General features: G+C 48.2%; 1 protein-coding gene across 1 annotated transcript; it reads left to right on the top strand.

Annotated features, from left to right (window-relative positions):
* The first annotated feature begins 715 nt into the window (after positions 1-715).
* LOC113270877 (group 10 secretory phospholipase A2) lies at positions 716-16,618 on the top strand. Its single transcript, XM_044391540.3, has 4 exons — positions 716-812; positions 4,081-4,231; positions 5,896-6,002; positions 16,432-16,618. The coding sequence occupies exons 1-4, from the start codon at positions 716-718 to the stop codon at positions 16,572-16,574; spliced, it is 498 nt and encodes a 165-aa protein (XP_044247475.2). The 3' UTR covers positions 16,575-16,618.
* Positions 16,619-18,704: the final 2,086 nt, after the last annotated feature.

Here is an 18,704-nt window from a genome sequence, read left to right as displayed (position 1 = left end):
CGTCTGCAGCCTCACCCCCTCACGCCCCCCAGCATTCCAGCTCTGTCTTGGGCCAATCTTTGACCGCCTCAGTTTCCCTGATATGGTGGGGGTGGCTGCAGGGGGTTGATTTCCAGGGGTATCAGGAGCGCCAAGTTTCCTGCATTTCAATTGTTTAAGGGGAGCCTGCGTGGCTCAGTCGGTAGAGTGACCTTGGGGTTGTGGGTTCCTGACCCATATTGGGTGTAGGGATTTCTTAATAAAATAAAATCTTAAACACACACACACACACACACACACACACACACACACACACACTAAACTAAAACTAAACTAAAATGTTCAAGATCAGTTCAGTTCCTCTCCCTTCGCCTCCAAGTCTTGTGCTCCTCTCGGGCGTCCACGTGAGCACCGGGAGGGGGCTGCAGGTGATACCATGAACAGAGCACCTTTGTCGCAGGTTTACTGCGACCGACCCGTGCCCTCCCTCCGTCATTCTCCGCAGTTCCCAGTCCGACACATCTGGGGACCGATTCTCCCCGCGCGCGCATTGCCCCTTCGGAGGGGCCCGTCTGCGGAGGTCCGGGAGCACCCGCCCCGCCTGCACGCGGGGCCCGGGGGCTGGGAGAGGCCGGGGGCGGGGCCGGGCGGGGCGGCGGGGAGGGGCGGGGGGAGCCGGGTGCGGGGCTCCGAGACTACACCCGCCGCCAGAGCGGCCGGCACCTGCAGCCGTCGGATGGGTCCGCTGCCTCCGAGCCCGCCCGCAATGCTGCCGCCGCTGCCGCTGCTGCTGCTGCTGCTACTGCTGGGACCCGCACTCGGGCCCAGCGCCGGTGAGTGAGTGAGGAGTGGGGCCCCCGGAGGAACGCGGAGCCCCGCCTTCCCGTCCCTCTGCAAACCCCTCCGACTCATCAGCCTACCCCCCACCCCGGGGCCCCGGAAGCCCCCAGCGCTCCTTTCCCGCCCCACTGCTGCATTCCTTACCAGGTTTCTAGGAACCCCGTCCCCCAGCCCTGCCCCCCCCCCCCCCCGGGGCACCCTCCAGCCTGGCCTGGGGTCTGTGAACTGATCCTTCACTCCACCTGTCCCCGAGGTCTAAGGTCGGGCTGCCAGGGGGACACGTGGGAGGGGCAGGTGAAGAACAGAAGGCTTTCTCACCTGCCCCTGGCCATCACCCTTAGAGAGGTCTCCTCAGCACCTGCCTATTTCTGGGGTGTACAGACACACCCACTCACAGGAAACTCTACAGACACACCACAAGCAGGGAGACATGCGGGCACAGAGCACCTTCAGCCTCACCTGGGCACTCAGGTGTGCGGTTCACGGCCAGGTTCACACAGGGACACAGGCAAACGGACCTTGGAGGGAACACACATATGAACACACGCATATAGCTCAGGCATACCAGACAGCCCGACACAGAGAGACACACACACACTCAGGCCTATGGGACGCCTGGACAGCCTTGGCACTCCCAAGTAGAGGCTGTCGCGGGCAGACAGAGCAAACAGACCCCAGAATGACCTGCCTCACCTAAGTTGGCACGGAGGGAGTGTTTTCCTTGGTTCCAAACTCAGTGCTGGACGGCTGCCCCATGCCTTGGTTCTCTGCAGGGCTGTGTCCAGGACCCTGAGATTGCCAGAGTGTGGTCAGGTCAGGGTGGGGGACCTCTGGGGACAGCTTTAGGGTATGGAGTTAGGACTGGGGCCATTTCAGGTATGCTTAGATGGGGAATGTTCCAATGGGCTTGGTGGATCCGGAGGTCAAGGGACCTTTTCTGGAAGCCCACTGTGTGCCAGGGGATCTGGACCTGTCTACAGCAGAGATCTGCCCTCAAAGAGCTCCCAGTCGAGAAGGTCACTCCCAGCGGCGCCTGGGTGGCTGAGTCGGTTAAGCATCTGCCTTCAGCTCAGGTCATGATTCCAGGGTGTTGGGATTGAGTTCCAGGTAGGTCTCTGCTCAGTGGGGAGCCTGCTTCTGCCTCTCCCTCTGCCTGCCGCTCCCGTGCTTGTGCTGTCAAATAAATGAAATCTTTGAAAGAAATAAAGAGAAGATCACTCCCATAAGCAGACAGCTGCACAGCGTGGTAAGAACCCCTATGGTCACCTGGGGGCAGGCGGATGACAGAAGGAGGTGACAGGTGAGCTGGGTGAGCATGGGGTGAGGGTGTGTGCCTCGCAGGGCATCCGTGATGGGAAACTCAACTGGAGGAGAGGTTAATGATGAGCAGGGTCTGCGTGGGGGTGTCGAGAGAGGACATGGGAGGGTGGGAGGGGCCTGCTCATGCAAAGCCTCGGGGCTGCGGCGAGGCCCCTGAGCTTTATCTGGATGGTGGTGGGAGCCACGGGAAGTTTCGGGCAGATGCGTGGGCAGCTGGGAGCAGTACCTGGCCAGTTCTGCGAGAGCGGGGACTGGTCACCCAGAGAGGAAGGGGAGACTTTTAACTAGTTTCTATGTTTTCTTTTTACTTAACTCATCTCTATTCCCCCACCCCCACAAATATGTTACTTTTTCCACCGAGGAAAAACAACAATGGGTTTAACTTTGGCCTGAACTCTTCAAAAAAGTCAGGGTGATGAAAACTTGTTTTTAAAATTTTTTTTTTTTTTAGATTTTATTTATTTATTTGACAGAGAGTGTGTGCACACAAGCTGGGGGAGCGGCAGGCAGGGGGAGAGGGAGAAGCAGGCTCCCTGCTGAGCAGGGAGCCCGATGCAGGACTCATCCCAAGAGGATCATGATCTGAGCCGAAGGCAGACGCTTAACAGACAGAGCCACCCAGGCGCCCCTGAAAACTTGTTTTAGATGAAAAGAGATGAGAATTTATGGGCAGATGCAATGCGCAGACCTGGCCTGGCTCCTCAGTCCCCGAGCCGTGGAGAGCGGATACCCAGGAATCAGGCAGGCTCCCGTATGAGTTTCTGCTCCGAGCCTCGCCAGCCCTGTGCATCTCTAAGCCTCAGTCTCCCCATCCGTAAGTGGGATAACAGCTGCCCACGAGACAAGGAGGCTATGCTGTTGACAACAGGAGATGCCTGTCGATTGCAGAGCACGGTCGTTGGTATGGGGTGAGGCTCACTGTTGGTCTGTTTGGTTTTTTGACCAATGCCAGAGAGCAGACTCCTTCATTGCCTTCACTAGAAGGAGGAGTTGCTTTGGGATTGTTGGACGTCCCTGTCACAGGGGTTTGGAGGCCTATGACCCCAAGCAGTGGGCCCATTGTGCTTCTCAGCTCTGTCACCCTGGTGGGCCTCCTTCCCTTGCCGTTATTGGGTAAAGAGGAAGGTGCACCGGTTTGGAAGTCAGAAGCTTGGGTCAGAGCCCCCCAGGAAGATCAGGTTCTTGTTGGCTGTGTGACCATGGGGGTTGGCCTTCCTGCTCCAGTCTCCTCTTCCTCACCTGTGAAATGCAGGGGGTCCAGTCGCCCTTCCTGTGCACTGCTGTGTGTTAGAGACACACTGGAATCCAGACAGATGGCTGGGCTCAGGCCGTCCTGTGTGGGAGGAAGTCATGCCTGGGCAGTGGAAATAAGAGAAGACACAAAAGGCCCTGAGCCAGACTCTGGAAGGGTGTGGCGGGGGACAAGGGAGACCCACAGACAGGAAAGCCCTTGCAGGGGAGCCCTCCTTGGTGGCAGGTACCCTGTTTAGCTCATCTCTGATGCCCAGTGCCCAGCACAGGCAACTGGACAGACATTTGATGTGGGACTAGCCATTTGATTTCATTTGTAGTAGTCAAGGGCAGGAGATTGGAAATCAGGACATTCCAGGAAGAGGGGCAAGCCTGTGCAAAGGCCCAGTGGTGGACCTTTCAGATGCTGTGGCTCCGTGACTTGTTTTCTCTTTTAGGGCTGCCTTGAAGACTTTAATAATAGTTAGAGCTTGTCATGTGCCAGGGGCTTTACATGCATGATGTCATTTCATTCTCCCTATTTTATAAATGAGGAAACCAAGGCATGGAGAGGTTGAGTAAGTTGTCCAACGTCACATGGCGAGGAAGTAGGAGAAGCAGGATTCAAACCCAAACAGTCATCCAAGCTTCTCAGACTAGCGCCCTTCCCCAAGCCCTGCCCTGCAACATCTGACCTTTGTTTCCCTCTAGCTTCCCAGAGGTCACACGTGCACCGGCGTGGGCTTCTAGAACTGGCAGGGACCATGAGCTGTGTTGGCACCCGCACTCCCCTGGCCTACATAAGCTATGGCTGCTATTGTGGCCTGGGTGGCCATGGCCAGCCCCGTGACGCCATCGACTGGTGAGTGCATGCTTGGGCCCGGGCTTAGAGGGCCCCTCACCCCCTGGGGTAGTTAAGGCCTATATAAGGCAAGACCCACAACTGAGGTTTCTGTTTGGACCAGCAAGTTCCCAGCACACGGCGCAACCTTCCAGGAAGAGGACCTCCTGGGTGATGTGGCCAATGAGGAAAAACCCCAGGTGCCAGCTGCCCCCCAGCCTGGCCATGGGATGAATTACTTGGGCTGAAAAAATAACAAAAAGTCAATCAGACTTATTATGCACCAGGAACTGTTCTGAGAAGCCCTCTCAGTCCTCGCAACAATCCCATTTCAGAGATGAGGACACTGAGGCGGGAGAGATTAAATAATTTGTTTGGGACCACAGCTGGGATCCAAACCCAGGCAGCTTGGCTGGATTTATGCCCCTAATCACTGCTCTCTGCTGCCATGTGAGAAATACCTATTCTGGGCAAGGCTGTGGGTTTATATCTTTCCATGACTTTCTTTCGCTTATCCTCAGAGGCAGGCAGGAGGGCTGTCCCCTGAGGCTCAGGGAGGCAGGGCCCTCACCCATTTGCACACAGCTAGTAGGAGGTGGCGGAGGGCACAGTGTGATGGTCTCTTCCCTGCTTGGAGGGTTTGACTGTTCCAGACGGGTCTTTGCTCAGTCTCCTGCTTCCAAGACTCCCGTACAGGGTACATGGTCGTCTGCTTCCTATATAACCTCCCAGATGCAGCTCAGGCGTTTCCCTTCCGGACTCCCGGAGTCTCCCTCCTCTTATCCCACGTTCCAGCACTTCTCACCATGCATGTGGTGTCTGGTGGCTTGTCTGCCTCCCCCCATCCCCACCCCAGACTGGGGGCTCCTTAAGGGCAGAGCGGCATCTGGCTGACCTCTCCCTGCCAGATCCCAGTGAGGGCTCTGGACACAGTGGGGCTAGTGGCTGGATGGAGACAGTACCAGTGAATGAATGAATGAATGAATGAATGATGGGTAGGTTTGGGGACGTTTGTGGATGTTTCTCAGAATTGCTCAACAGCAAATTATCTTTATTATGATGATGATGATGGCTGAGGTCCTATTAATGTAGCAGACCTGGGGCTGGATGCTGGGGACACTGTGGAGAGTGGGGCAGACATGGTCTTGTCCCCACAGAGCTCTGGCCAGTGAGGAGGACAGATGTTCATCAGCCTTCTCCCTAAAATGACAGTCTCGTTATAAACCTGCTCTGAAGGGAAGGTACCCAGTTTTATGAGAGGGTGTAACCAGGAGACCGTCATAGACTGGGGAGGTCGGTCGGGAGCTGGATGACATCTTGGGATGGGAGCTGGTTCTTGAGCTGAGATCTGGAGGGAGGAAGGATGGGCAGAAAGTGTCCCAGGCAGACGGCAAGTCCCACGCAGTCAGGAGGCAGGCAGGGCTTGGTTCACTTCCAGCACAGAGAGGAGGCAGGTGAGCTGGAGCTCAGAGACACAGAGTGAGACAGGCAGGGGCCAGGGGACGGAGCCAGGGCAGACCCCACACACTGGGGTCAGCAAAATTATTCCCCAGGGTGGGGATGCTTGGGGATAGAGCTTGCACCAGAAGACGCTGGCTCCCTGCGTGTGCTCACTGACCCATAGTGCTGGCATAGGAGGATGGCCAAGAGACCCACCTGCTGGTCCGCCTGTCTGCCATCCACAGGTGCTGTCATCGGCACGACTGCTGCTACACACATGCTGAGCAGGCTGGCTGCAGACCCAAGATAGAGCGCTACTCCTGGCAGTGTGACAATCAGAACATCGTGTGCGGTGAGTCCCCAGCAGTGCCCTCACCTATGTCCCCAATCGGCCCCAAGCATCCCAGCCGCAGTAGCTCACCACTGCTCCCAACACTCCAGGGACCAACCCCCTAGGGGGTTGTCTACTGTAAGTGATCTTTAACACGGAGCACTTACAGAAATAGACAAAGAAACCGGGACAAAAGCTTAAAAAGCTTATACACTAGGTATAAACGACCTCAGTGTCCATCAGGTTGGGGCATGGGTAGATAAACCCACGATGTATTCTTACTGGGGACCCCTCTGCAGCCTGCAGAAAGGGGTGAGGTAGTACCACCTGCTGACACGAGAAGGTGTTGAGTGGAAAAGCAAACTGCAGGGTGACAATGTCCGGGAAATCACAATTTCTGTTAAAAAAAAAAAAAAGAAGCTTGCAACATAGTAGCATGCTTACTTTCCATGGCTACGTGTAGACACTTGCAAAGCTCAGAAAAAGGTATGTAGAGATACATGGCATGCTGCGGGTGGCTGGCTGTGGTCTTCCCTAGGCACAGGGTCAGGCTGAGGCAGTGGCGGTGGAGGCAAGTTCACGTTCCCGGGATGTTTCCTTTCTTTTACAAAGGGAATGTCTTCATGAATTACTCAGGAGTCAAAGCTTAGAAAGAAAAGGAATACATAGCCTGAATCTGTGCCAGAGTGAAGTGCCCGATCTCTGCAATTACTCTGACAGGCATCAAAACACAATAAAATAAAAAAGTGGACAGATGGATGGGTGGGAGGGCAGACGGAGAGAGAGCACAAGCAGGGGTAAGCAACAGAGGGAGAGGGAGAAGCAGTCTTCCCGCCAAGCAGGGGGAGCCGGATGTGGGACTCGATCCCAGGACCTGGGCATCATGACCCGAGCTGAAGGCAGACGCTTAATGACTGAGCCAGCCAGGCACCCCTCTCCTTTAATCCTTCTAACTTTGTGGAGGAGAAAGTCTCAGTTCAGTGTTACTTTAGCTTAACATCCCTGGAACACGCTGATTTTATTTTTTTAATGGAGAGAGCAGTTTTATATCCAAGAGCTCTTCCGTTCATCAACGGGATTCTGCCTTAAAAAATTCTTCCTATTTAGCTACCTACCCATTTATCTACTTACCTGTCTTTACCTGCAATCAGCATGTATTTAGTGAGGATAATCATAACATTATCCATCCTAACTGCATTGTACATTTTACATGACCAGCCACTTCTGAAGTTAAAAGAAAAATAAAACAGCGATTAAAAATGTCAAGTGTCAGGGCACCTGGGTGGCTCAGTCGGTTAAGCCTCTGCCTTCGGCTCAGATCATGATTCCAGGATCCTGGGTTTGAGTCCCGCATCAGGCTCCCTGCTCAGTGGGGAGCCTGCTTCTCCCACTTCCTGTGCCCCTTCTCCTGCTCATGCTCTCTCTCTCACTCACTCTCTTCTCAAATAAATAAAGCAAATCTTAAAAAAAAAATGTTAAGTGTCCCTCGGGGCAACCTTACTGGTTTGCTTTTTTTTTTAACCTGTTTTTTTTTTTTTTTTAAACAAAGCAGTAAGAAAAGGACTGATGCATTTATTTTTAAGACTTCCTTCTGATGGATGGCCTTTTCCACGTATAGGTTCCTTTCAAATAAATTAAAAAACTGAATCCATTTTAAAAATAGGAAGTAGGGATGCCTGGGTGGCTCAGTCGGTTGAGCATCTAACTCAGGTTGTGATCTCGGGGTTGTGGGACTGAGCCCTGTGTCAGGCTCCACTGTCCTGGGTGTGGAGCCTGCTTGGGATTCTCTCCTTCCCTCTCTCTGCCCCTCCCCCACTCACAGGCACACACACACACACACACACACACACACACACACTCTCTCAAAAATAAAGAAAAAGAAAAAAAAGAAAAGGAAGTAATAATAAAAAAAAAAAAAAAAAAAAAGAAAAGGAAGTAATGGGGCACCCGGCTAGCTCAGTTGGTGGAGCATACAACTCGATTTGAGGTCGTGCGTTCGAGCCCCACACTGGGAGCGGAGATTACTTAAAAATAAAACCTTAGAAAAAAATAAATATGAGAATAGTATAGGTACAAGGTAGGCAAGGCTGCTGACCCAGAAACTGGTTCTGTAACTTCTTTTCTTTCTTATTTTTGATCGAAATAAACATAATGCAAAACTAAACATTTACAGTATAAACTTTAGTGATATTTAATACATTAGTAATGTCATCCATCACCTCTGTGCAGCTCCAGAAGATTTTCTTCCAACCCCACCCTCTCCCTCAAAAGAACCCCACTAAGCAGTCAGTTCTCATTCCCCCTCCCGCCAACACCTGGCAACCCCCAATTTGCTTTCCATCTCTATGGATCTACCGATTCTAATTTTTTATATATACAAATTGAATTCTGTTATGTTATATATATAATTTATATATATAATATATAATATATATTTATTTATATATATTGATATATAATATATATAAATTGAACTCTGTTACTACATATATAATATGTTATAAATAACTGTATATTACATATAATAACAGAATATGCATTATATATAACATTATATATATAATTCATATAAATGAAATATATATATAATACTTCATATAAATGAAATCATACAGTCTGTGGTCTTTGGTGTCTGGCTTCTTTCACTTAGCATCATATTTTCGAGGTTCATCCATGTGGTAGCACATAGCTGAACTTCATTCCTTTTTATGGCTGAGTAACATTCCCTTTGTATGGATAGGACCACATTCTGTTTATCCATTCATCCATTGGTGGACACTGGGTTTTTTGTACCTTCTGAGTACCAGGAATAGTGCTACTCTGAACATTTGTGAACAAGGATTTGTTTGAGCACCTGTTTTTACTTCTTTGGGGGATATCACTATGAGTAGAATTGCTGGGTCATCTGTAATTCTCTTTTTACTTTTTGAGGAACCACCAAACTTTTCTACAGGAGCTGCACCCTTTCACATTCTCATTAGCCATGTATGAGGGATCTGGTTTCTCCACAGCCTTGTCAACACTTGTTATCTTCCTGTTTGTTTTGTCTGTTTGCTTTTAGTGGGGGTGTCTAGTGTATCTCGTTGTGGTTTGGGTTTGCAGTTCTCTAATGACTAACGAGGTTGAGCATCTTTTCATGTGCTTGTTGGCCATTTTTATATTTTCTTTGGAGAAATGTCTATTCAAATCTTTTCCTCATTTTCATTTTTTGTTTGTAAATTTTTAATGTTTTTATTTTTAAGTAATTTCTACACCCAACATGGGGCTTGAACTCACAACCCCAAGATTGAGAGTCACACACTCTACCAACCGAGCCTACCAGGTGCCCCTTTGCTCATTTTTAATTGGGTTGTCTTTCTGTTATTGAGTTATAAGAGTTCTTTATATATTTTGGATCATAGACCCTTTTCAGATATGTGATTTGCAAACGTTTTCTCCTATTTTGTAGGTTGTCTTTGCATTTTACTGATAACATCTTGAATGTGCAAAAGTTTTAATTTTGATAAAGTCCAGTTTATCTATTTTGTCTTTTGTTGATTATGTTTTTGGTGTCCTAAGAATCCACTGCCATATCCTATATTATGAAGACTTACCCCACTTTTCTTCTAACAGTTTTATAATTTGAACTCTTACATTTAGGTCATCGATCCACTTTGAGTTAATATTTGTATATTGTGTGAGGTAGGGATCCAACTTAATTCTTTTGCAAGTGTATATTCCATTGTTCTGACACCATTTGTTGAAGAGACTCATTCTTCCCACTGAGTAGTCTTGGTACCCTGGTTGTGAGTCACTTGGCCCTAGATGGATGACTTCCCTGCACCTCAGTTTCCTTACCTGGAAGATGGGTATTGCAAAGATGAAAAAAGGGTTTATAGCATGAAAAAGAGATTGGACTGGGTTGTTACTCTTTCCCATCCCTTCTCCTCCAGCTGTCTGCCTGATCTGAACCTCTCTCTGACCTCCACTACCTCCATTAGAGAGAACGAAAGATCTGGCATGACTCTCCATTAAACCCACAGCTCCAGCGCTGCAGGGAAGGAAGCCAACATAAGGGTTACTGGAAGGAGGGTCTTAGATATTCATGGACTCTCAGCTGCATCTCCCTAGCATGAAGAAGCAGTTGGTATAAGAGCAAAGCTGAGTTAATATGGAGACATAATACCAATTTTTAGAACTGAAAGTGTCCCAGACATATCTTGTCCAGCCCTCTTATTTAGAGTTGGGGAAAATGAATGAAGCTCAAAGAAAGAAGTGACTCTCTTAATGTGGTGGTCATGTGCCTCCTCCTGGGTGCATCCTCTGTCCCCAGACTGCCCCCTCCCAGGGTGGGCACAGAGGAGGTGAAATGGGACTTGACTGGGAAATCTGTTAAAGTTCTCTCCCTTCTCCCTTCAACCTGCATGTTCCACTTGCCGCTGAGCATGTGAAAGCGATGTCTGTAAACTATTTATTGGTGTGTCTGCTGGTGGAGCTCATGCCTGTTTACAGAACTGCCCTCCCTGAACCAAACGAAAAGAACCAAAATATCTATTCTGCATTTGTTTTTGGCTAAAAATATTCTCTTATTCTGTTTGGAGATACTCCGAACATAGCCGTTTACCTAATTACAGGTGTTGCCCATTTTCCATTTATGGGCCTGACTTAAATATATTAAAATTTTTTTAAAGCCTATAATAATATTTACTGGCAGGCCTTTATTTTAAGCTTAATCCTTGGGGGCTCTTTTTTCCTTTTAAGTTTTTATTCTTCTTGAATAACATGATGCCGAGGCCATGGGGCAATGAGACCAAGTCTTGCTTTTCAAAGAAACTTTCTGGGGCGCCTGGGCGGCTTAGTCAAGCATCTGACTCTTGATTTTGGCTAAGGTCATGATCTCAGGATTGTGAGATCGAGCCCTGCATCAGGCTCCGCACTGAGAGTGAAGCTTGCCTAAGATTCTCTCTCTCCCTCTGTGCACCCCCTCCTCCCTCCCCCTCCTTCACTCTTGAAAGAAAGAAAGAAAGAAAGAAAGAAAGAAAGAAAGAAAGAAAGAAAGAAAGAAAGAAAGAAAGAAAGAAAGAGGGAAAGAAAAACTTTTTTGTTCAGGGAGCAGGGTCAGAGCACAAGGCAGATATAGGCGTTGGGTCAGCTGATCCTTGGCTGGAATCCTGGTGTCCCCCCGCGCCACCCCCCCACTTAGTGCTGTGGTGTTGGACAAGTTACTGAATCCGTTTTCCTCATCCATCAAATGAGAATAATAAAGGTTAGATGCTGGGTTTGTATGAGAATTGGAAACAGTGTATGGCTTTCTGGTCATTCTCCCAGCAGATATTATTGAGAATTTACTCTGTGCCAGGCTCCGTGCTAGGTTTTGGGCAAGACGGAGAAGCAAGGTCCTGTAGTCTAAAAGGAGGAGGGCGGGATATAGTATCTGTGTTCATGGCTATTGTAAGTACTGTGTTGGAAAATAAAGCAGGTGAAGTATTATACTTGCTAAAATGTGGATGAATCTTGAGAACATGATGCTGAGAGAGAGAAGCCAGACACAAAAGGTCACATAAAGTGTGACTCCATTTTTATGAAATGTCCAGAATAGGCAAATCCATAGTGATGGAAAGCAGATTAGTGGTTGCCTGGAAAGATTAGTGGGACTCAGGTGAGGGATAATGGGGAGTGACTTCTTAATGGGTATGAAGTTTCTTTTGGAGTGATAGAAATATTTTGGATCTAGATAGGAGTGATGGTTGCACAACATTGTGAAGGTACTAAATGCCGCTGACTTGTGCATGTTAAAATGGTAAATTTTGTTTTGGGCATTTCACCTCAATAAAAAATGCAGGGGAGCAGGGTAAGGGATACTCTTTTATATAGAATGGTCTGGGGCCAGAGAAGCAGTGATAAGATGCTATTGAAACAAAGACCCGGGGAATGTGAGAGGAGCCGTGTAAAGAGGTGGTAGGAACGGCCAGTGCAAAGGCCCTGAGGCAGGAATGAATGTCTGGGTGGTCCAAGAAGCTCAAGGAGGATGGTGAGGCTGGAGTAGAGTCACCTAGATGAGAGTGGTGGGTGATGATGTCAGTGTGATAGGGTCCAGATTGTGCACAACGTTGAAAGCATTCCTCTGAAATGGGGAGCCAGGGTTTTAAACAGAGGAGGGACATGATCTGGTTTGCATTTTAACGGAACTCCTCTGGCTGCTGTATGGAGCATATCCTGGAAGGAGGAAGGATGGAAGCCAGGCACTGGTTATGAGGCTGTGACTGTGGTCTTGGTGAGGACATACGGATGGACAGGTGAGAGGAGAGGAGATGGCTGGGGTATTCGTTCCAGTGAGTCTATCCTTAGACAGCCAGCTCTGTGGGAACGAGTCCAGCCTGGAGCTTCAATGGCTCCTTCCTCGGGAGTCCAGGGGGTCATGCTGCTCTGGGGGTGCCTGTGTCTCTCGTGCGGCAGCCCAGGGGAAGTTTACAGGCAGAAGGCTTGCTCCTGGATGGTCTGGTTCTGTTATTGATTTTTACACATTATTTTTTATCTGTCAACAATCTATCTACCAATCATCATCTATCTGTCCGTTCATCCTCGTGTTTGTTGCGAGAAACTCAAATGTTAAGGAAATATCATAGAGTAGAGGGGGCACCAACATGGCTCAGTCGGTTGAGCAGCCAATTCTTGGTTTCAGCTCAGGTCATGGTCTCAGGGTCCTGGGATCGAGCCCCACGTCAGGTTCCGCACTCAGCAGGGAGTCTGCTCAAGAATTCTCTCCCCCAATCCTTCTGCCCTTCCCCCCTTCTTGCTCACTCTCTCTCTCTCTAAAGTAAATAAATCTTAACAAAAAAAGAAATATCATAAAGTAGAAAGTTGTGCATTTTTAACATGCACAACTCCATCCACCCGTTAGCTAGCTTCTAGTAAGGTGGGCATCTCTTCCACCAGATGTGTGTGTGTGTGTGTGTGTGTGTGTGTGTATACACACACACACACATAAAATCAGATCATGCTACATATATTTTATCATTGTTTTCACTTAACATCGTGTCTTGGACATCTTGGAACATAGGGGTCGACCTCTTTCTTTTCACGCAAGATAATAAGGGGCGCCTGTTTGGCTCAGTCAGGAGAACATGCAACTCTGGATCTCAGGCTTCTGAGTTCAAGCCCTACCTAGGTGTAGAGATCACTCAAAAATAACATCTTGTAAAAAAATAAAACAAAATAAAATAAAGCAAGATAATAACCCATGGCAGAATTTCTTAGTCTTAACACTGTTGACATTTTGACTCCAGTAGCACACCCCCCCATTGTGATGACCCCAAAATGTCTCCAGACATTGGTAAATGCCCACGGTTGAGAACAACTGGTCTGGGACGTGAATGCACTTGATTTTGACCACTTTCCCATCAACTGCTGCCCGTGGTTGCATAGACCGTGGCAAATCATAAATCCTTGAGCACCTGTGTGAGGGTTCTGTGGCATCAAGTCCTAGAACCGTTGGGTCTGATGGCACCTTTGAGCCATCTCTCGAATTTGTATGTAGAAAGGGCTTGGGGGCTGGCTCGGGGACTTTTCTGGAAGGGGAGTTTACAGGGCAAGAGCACTTAAAAAAATGTGAATCATGTTTATTTGTAGACTCTTGGGAGGGGTAAAGGGGGAACCTGGTGGATATGAGAGGGGGAGGAAGGCCACTGAAGCCCCCACGGGTCATCTCTTTTTGGCACTGCGACGCGGTGGTACAGATACTTTAAATCTAACAGATATCTTAAATTACACCTTGAAATAGTGACCCTTCAAATTTTGTTTGGGATTGCTTTTTCTGTAATGAAAGTATCATAGGGCTCAAAGTAGAAAAGTCTGAGATTACAAAATGTAAGTTTTATAGGAAACAAAACTCCCATTGATACTATACAGACAACCCCTTGGCTAACCTTATGGTGTTTTTCCTGTCTTTTTCAAGTGCATCATTAAAAAAATACATGGCATTGCTTCTCGGCCTTTTGGCTAAGATCAAGTGTAAAAAAAATATATGGCAGTCTGTTTTGTGCCCCTTACTTTTTGCAAGTATAAGCTGTTTCTCCTGTCATTAAAACCCTATTAAAGAATCCTGTGTTACAAACATGAATTGTAAGGGTGGGCATGTCCCCTGAGTCCGTTCCCCATTCCCTCCCTGTAGATGGATCACGAGACCCGGTTGGGAATCTAGTCTTCTTGCCCCTTCTTGAATTTCTCCTCTGGAAGGTTGGGGTGCCTGTGGCACAGCCCTGAGGGCTGGGTGAGATGGGGACCATAGAGTCCTTTGCCCATAAATGCACAATAAACGCTGGTGTTCATCGTCCTGACTTCTTGTTACCAATTTAAGGAATTATAACCACGGCATTTTGCAGAGCGTTTAAACACAGGCTTTTGGATTTGGGGGTGTTTGTCCCTTGTCCTCGCTTTCAGTAGTTTTCCAGACTGTGGGAAGTTTCACAATGAATTTACATGAGAAGGATGTTCTCTTTCTGTCCTCTGTTAATTTTTCCAGTTAGGCAAGGAACAAGCTTCGGTTGTGAGATGGTCTGACAGCTGGAGAGGTTAGACCTCTCTTACACTTGCTAATCTCCCCTGTTTTTTTTTTTTTTTTAATAATTTATTTATTCATTTGAGAAAGAGAGAGAGAAAGAGCATGAGAGAGAGACAGCACAAGCAGGGAGGAGGGGTAGAGGGAGCAGGAGAAGCAGACTCCCTGTTGAGCAGGGAGCCCGATACAGGACTCTATCCCAGGACCCCGGGATCATGACCTGAGCTGAAGGCAGATGCTTAACCGACTGAGCCACCCAGCTGCCCTAATCTCCCTGTTTTAAACCAAGACACCCTGATTTGGGGCTTACAGCCTTTACGTAGGCAATAGCATCTAACTAGCCTTTAATCTTAGAAATTTACCCCCACTGGTTTTTGTTATTTTTGCTTGTTTGTTTTTTGACGAGTTTCTTATATTTATGGTATAAGATTTTGGTTTTCTATTTATGGCAATGAAAGAATTAATTTTTTTTATTTTTAATTTTTTTAGAATTTAATGTAATTTAATACCATTTAATATAATTAAATTATACTTTATTTAATAATTGACTATTTAAAAATGAGGGGATTTAAAGCAATAATCCTAAAGCTGCCACAGACCTGAGTTTGGGAAGTCTCACACTTCACCTTGTGAGGGTCACCAAGGAACAATTTAAAAAATTTATTTTTATTTGAGAGAGTGCGAGCACCAGTGGTGGGGAGGGGCAGACGGAGAAGCAGACTCCCTGCTGAGCAGGGAGCCTGAAGTGGGGCTAGATCCCAGGACCCTGAGATCATGACCTGAGCCGAAGGCAGATGGTTAACTGATTGAGCCACCCAGGCACTACTCCAAGGAACATGAGTGGATCCTCAAAGAGTAGCTGGCCGCAGGAGGTGGTCAGCTCCAGCTTACTAAATGTCTACTGTATGCCCTGCATCACTGGGTAAAATGATCTGTTGGGTGTCTTTTCGTTCTCCCAGCAGCCCTTATAAGTAGATACTATTAGTATCCGCGTATTGCCCTAAGGAAACACCTAGAAGGGATGAATTCATGTCTCAAGGCACAGAGCGGCTCCATCCATGACTGAGCTGGTTAACTCCAAAGCTGGTACATCACTGTGCCTCTGGAGGGAATTTGGAAGGATTCGATGATGGCTGGGTTTTGTATTTCCATGTATGTGAATAATTCAAAGCCCACACTGAGAGGCAGTGGGTGGCATGGTTAGGTGGGATTTCCAAAGCTGTTTCAGGCGTTATACCTTCTAGATTAGTAGAACACCACTTAAAGATCAGGAAATCTTTCTAACCCCAAGCAGTGAATCTCTGATGGCAGGATTACTACCAAGACCAAAGGAGACTTACCTTTGAGTGGCGGCCTCTGCGTCTCCACCAGGCAGGCTCAGGCTGGAAGGGAAAGATGGAACACACTCCTGAAGGGAAGAGTGGAGCCAACATTGACTGGATGCATGTCCCTTGCCAAGCCCCTGCTGGGTGCCTTACACGGGCTTCTCCGCAACCCGTTTCCAGGGAGGACTTGGCTCAGACTCCTTAGGCAAGATCACCCAGCTAGGAAGGAGCAGAGCACGTAACCCCCAAAAATGCTCTGGATTGATCCCAGGCACCTACTGCTTATCTGCACGGATCCTCAGGGGGAGGTAGGGTAATACTGATGCGAAGAGAAGCCAGAAGGTCACATGGACCTTGGACTTCAACATCTGAAACACTTCCCTGGGAACTTCAGGTTCCTTTTACGTAAAATGGGGCCAACGTTGTCTCCCTTCCGAAGTTGCCAGGACGGAGATCACATGGTGAATTGCGAAGCGTCACACAGATGCTACTTATGACCCTTCCTGTCTCCAGATTCTTGGCTTCCCTAGTGTTTATTGTCAAGTGTCTGTGAGGCCCTGCTCTAACTCAGTTTCCCCACTTCTTCTAGGACCAACGAAGAACAAATGCGAGGAGCTCTTGTGCAAGTGTGACAAGGAGATTGCTTACTGCTTAGCCCAGACTAAGTACAACTTAAAGTACTTATTCTATCCCCGTTTCTTATGCGGAAAGGACTCACCCAAGTGTGACTGACTAGCCTAACTTGGAATGTTCTTTCGCATAAGGAAATAAATACTCTTTTTCACTCATCAACAGCTTCATTCAGTTCTTTGCAGGAGGGAACGGAGGCCAAGTGTGAAAGCTGCAACCCGTGTTTGCTTTCTCTCCCGGAACTTGGGGCTGGAGCCTGTGTGGCTTCCAGTTTAAGGTCAAAAGTCCCGTGCTTATTTTAAAAAACCCCACAACTGTGCCTATGGCTGTATTGGGTTTGGTACCATTTTTGAGGTTCGCCCTTTATGAAAAGGGCTGAGATTTGTGTTCTAACCTGCTCCTGATGGTGGGTGGTCAAACATGAACGAACACCTACCACATGCCTCGCCTTGTTCTGTGTTCTGGGAAGAGGCCATAAACAAGATGCCCATTCCTGGGGCCCCTGGGTGGCTCAGCTGGTTATGCTTCTGCCGTCGGCTCAGGTCATGATCTCAGGGTCCTGTGATCAAGCCCCAGGTTGGGCTCCCTGCTCTGCGAGGAGCCTGCTTCTCCCTCTCCCTCTGCTCCTCCCCCCCACCCCCTGCCCCCACCTGTGCTTTCTGTGTCTCTCAAATAAATAAATAAAATCCTTAAAAAAAAAAAAAAGCCCACTCCCATGAAGTTCTAGTGTGGTAGTTAGAGCTTAAGAAAGAGTATTCTTCTCCAACACACTCCACCTAATGGTTAAATTTCCTGGTTACAGAAGTAGTATATACTCAATGCTTAAAAAGATAAAGGAAAATAAAGACAAATATAAAGGAGAAAAAAAATCACTCTAATTCCCACAATCCAGAGTAACCACTTTTAGTATCTCTGTGTGCTATCATTAGTGTTTTCTGTGATAATTAAAAATGCAGTTGAGATCACAGCATAGGACTTCCTTAAGTTTTTCTTGAGGTCATTAAAAAACCTTTGGAAACTTCATTTTAAATAACTGTATAACATACTGTTTTATAGACTGCCCACTTTTGGGTACTGATATTTCCAGTTTTTATCGATTACTGATGTGACGAGGATGCTAGTGAATACATCTTTGTCACACCCCACCATCCCTCTTTTTACTGTTCCTTAACCCAGTGTCGTGGCCAAGGGCAGGCCGCCCCAAGATAGGCCACTTTGGTATGAAGATTATATTGAGCTGAAGGCAGCAGAGACCCTGTGGGCTCAAGAGAAACTTTTGCCCCTCCTTTAACTCCCTAGAAGAATCTAAATTGGGGGTCTGTCCTAGAATGAGGGTTAAATCGTATCTGAGTGGCCCATCTTCGTGGCAGGACAAACAGCTCATTACCGAACATATGCTCTTACGCCTGTGAAATGCATTCCTTCCCTCTGACAGCCCACATCCCTACCTTAGTTCAGGATGACATCTGGCCTTGTTTTGCCCATCTTTGGAACAGCCATGTCTGGATGGATTCCCCGTATATCCAAAGTTACACTTGATTTTCTGTTGATCCGTCTCTTGTCAATTTGATTCTTAATCCAGCTAGAAGGACCTTGAATGGGGACACGAATTCTTGCTGACACCGACTTGCAGAAGTGCAATTTTTGCATCAAAGGGTCTGAATATTTTCAATAAACGCGCCTTCTAAGGTATCCAAGCCCACTATGATTGAGAGGGTCTGAGGGCAGAGAGAGGCAGCCAGTGGCCCTTCTCTCAATGTGCCTGTCCCCAGTCTGGTGATAAGAAGCGAGAGTCCGCCCAGCCCGTCTGCTTGAGGCCATCTTTGCCCCTCCTCCTTCCCAGAGCATATGTGGGTATTACTCATCCTTGAAGCAGGATGTGGGGAGGAGGTGGGGATGGTGTGAGCCCACAGGGTGCAGGTGAGGGCACTGGGCTGGCAGTCTGGCCTGGGCCTAGTCCCACCGATGCCAACCAGCCTCCCCATGCTCATCTGGAAAGGAGAACAGTAACTGTGCAAGGCACCAGGCCAGGGACATGCAAATAGTGTGTGTTTTCTCCAGTGACAAGGGGGAGGTCAGGCAGGCCTGGGGCCTAACGAGAAAGAGCAGGGGTTAGACACCGAAGGGTGGCTCCCTGGTGCCATGCTCACATCAGGCTGGGGGACTTCAGTGTGACTAGCAGGCTGTATGGGGCAATGCAGATTTTCTTCACGTTTTCTAAGCAACTCTTTT

Source organism: Ursus arctos, unplaced genomic scaffold, assembly GCF_023065955.2.
Source record: "Ursus arctos isolate Adak ecotype North America unplaced genomic scaffold, UrsArc2.0 scaffold_2, whole genome shotgun sequence".
Lineage (NCBI taxonomy): Eukaryota > Metazoa > Chordata > Mammalia > Carnivora > Ursidae > Ursus > Ursus arctos.
Note: the sequence above shows the minus strand (reverse complement) of the source record. Positions and strands in the feature narration are given on the sequence as shown.

What these genes read in the sequence shown, in the direction of transcription:
- LOC113270877 (XM_044391540.3), top strand. Translation starts at nt 716, where the DNA reads ATGGGTCCGCTGCCTCCGAGCCCGCCCGCAATGCTGCCGCCGCTGCCG. An exon ending in CCCCGTGACGCCATCGACTG is followed by an intron (nt 4,232 to 5,895) that starts GTGAGTGCATGC and finishes TGCCATCCACAG; the next exon opens with GTGCTGTCATCGGCACGACT. An exon ending in CAATCAGAACATCGTGTGCG is followed by an intron (nt 6,003 to 16,431) that starts GTGAGTCCCCAG and finishes CACTTCTTCTAG; the next exon opens with GACCAACGAAGAACAAATGC.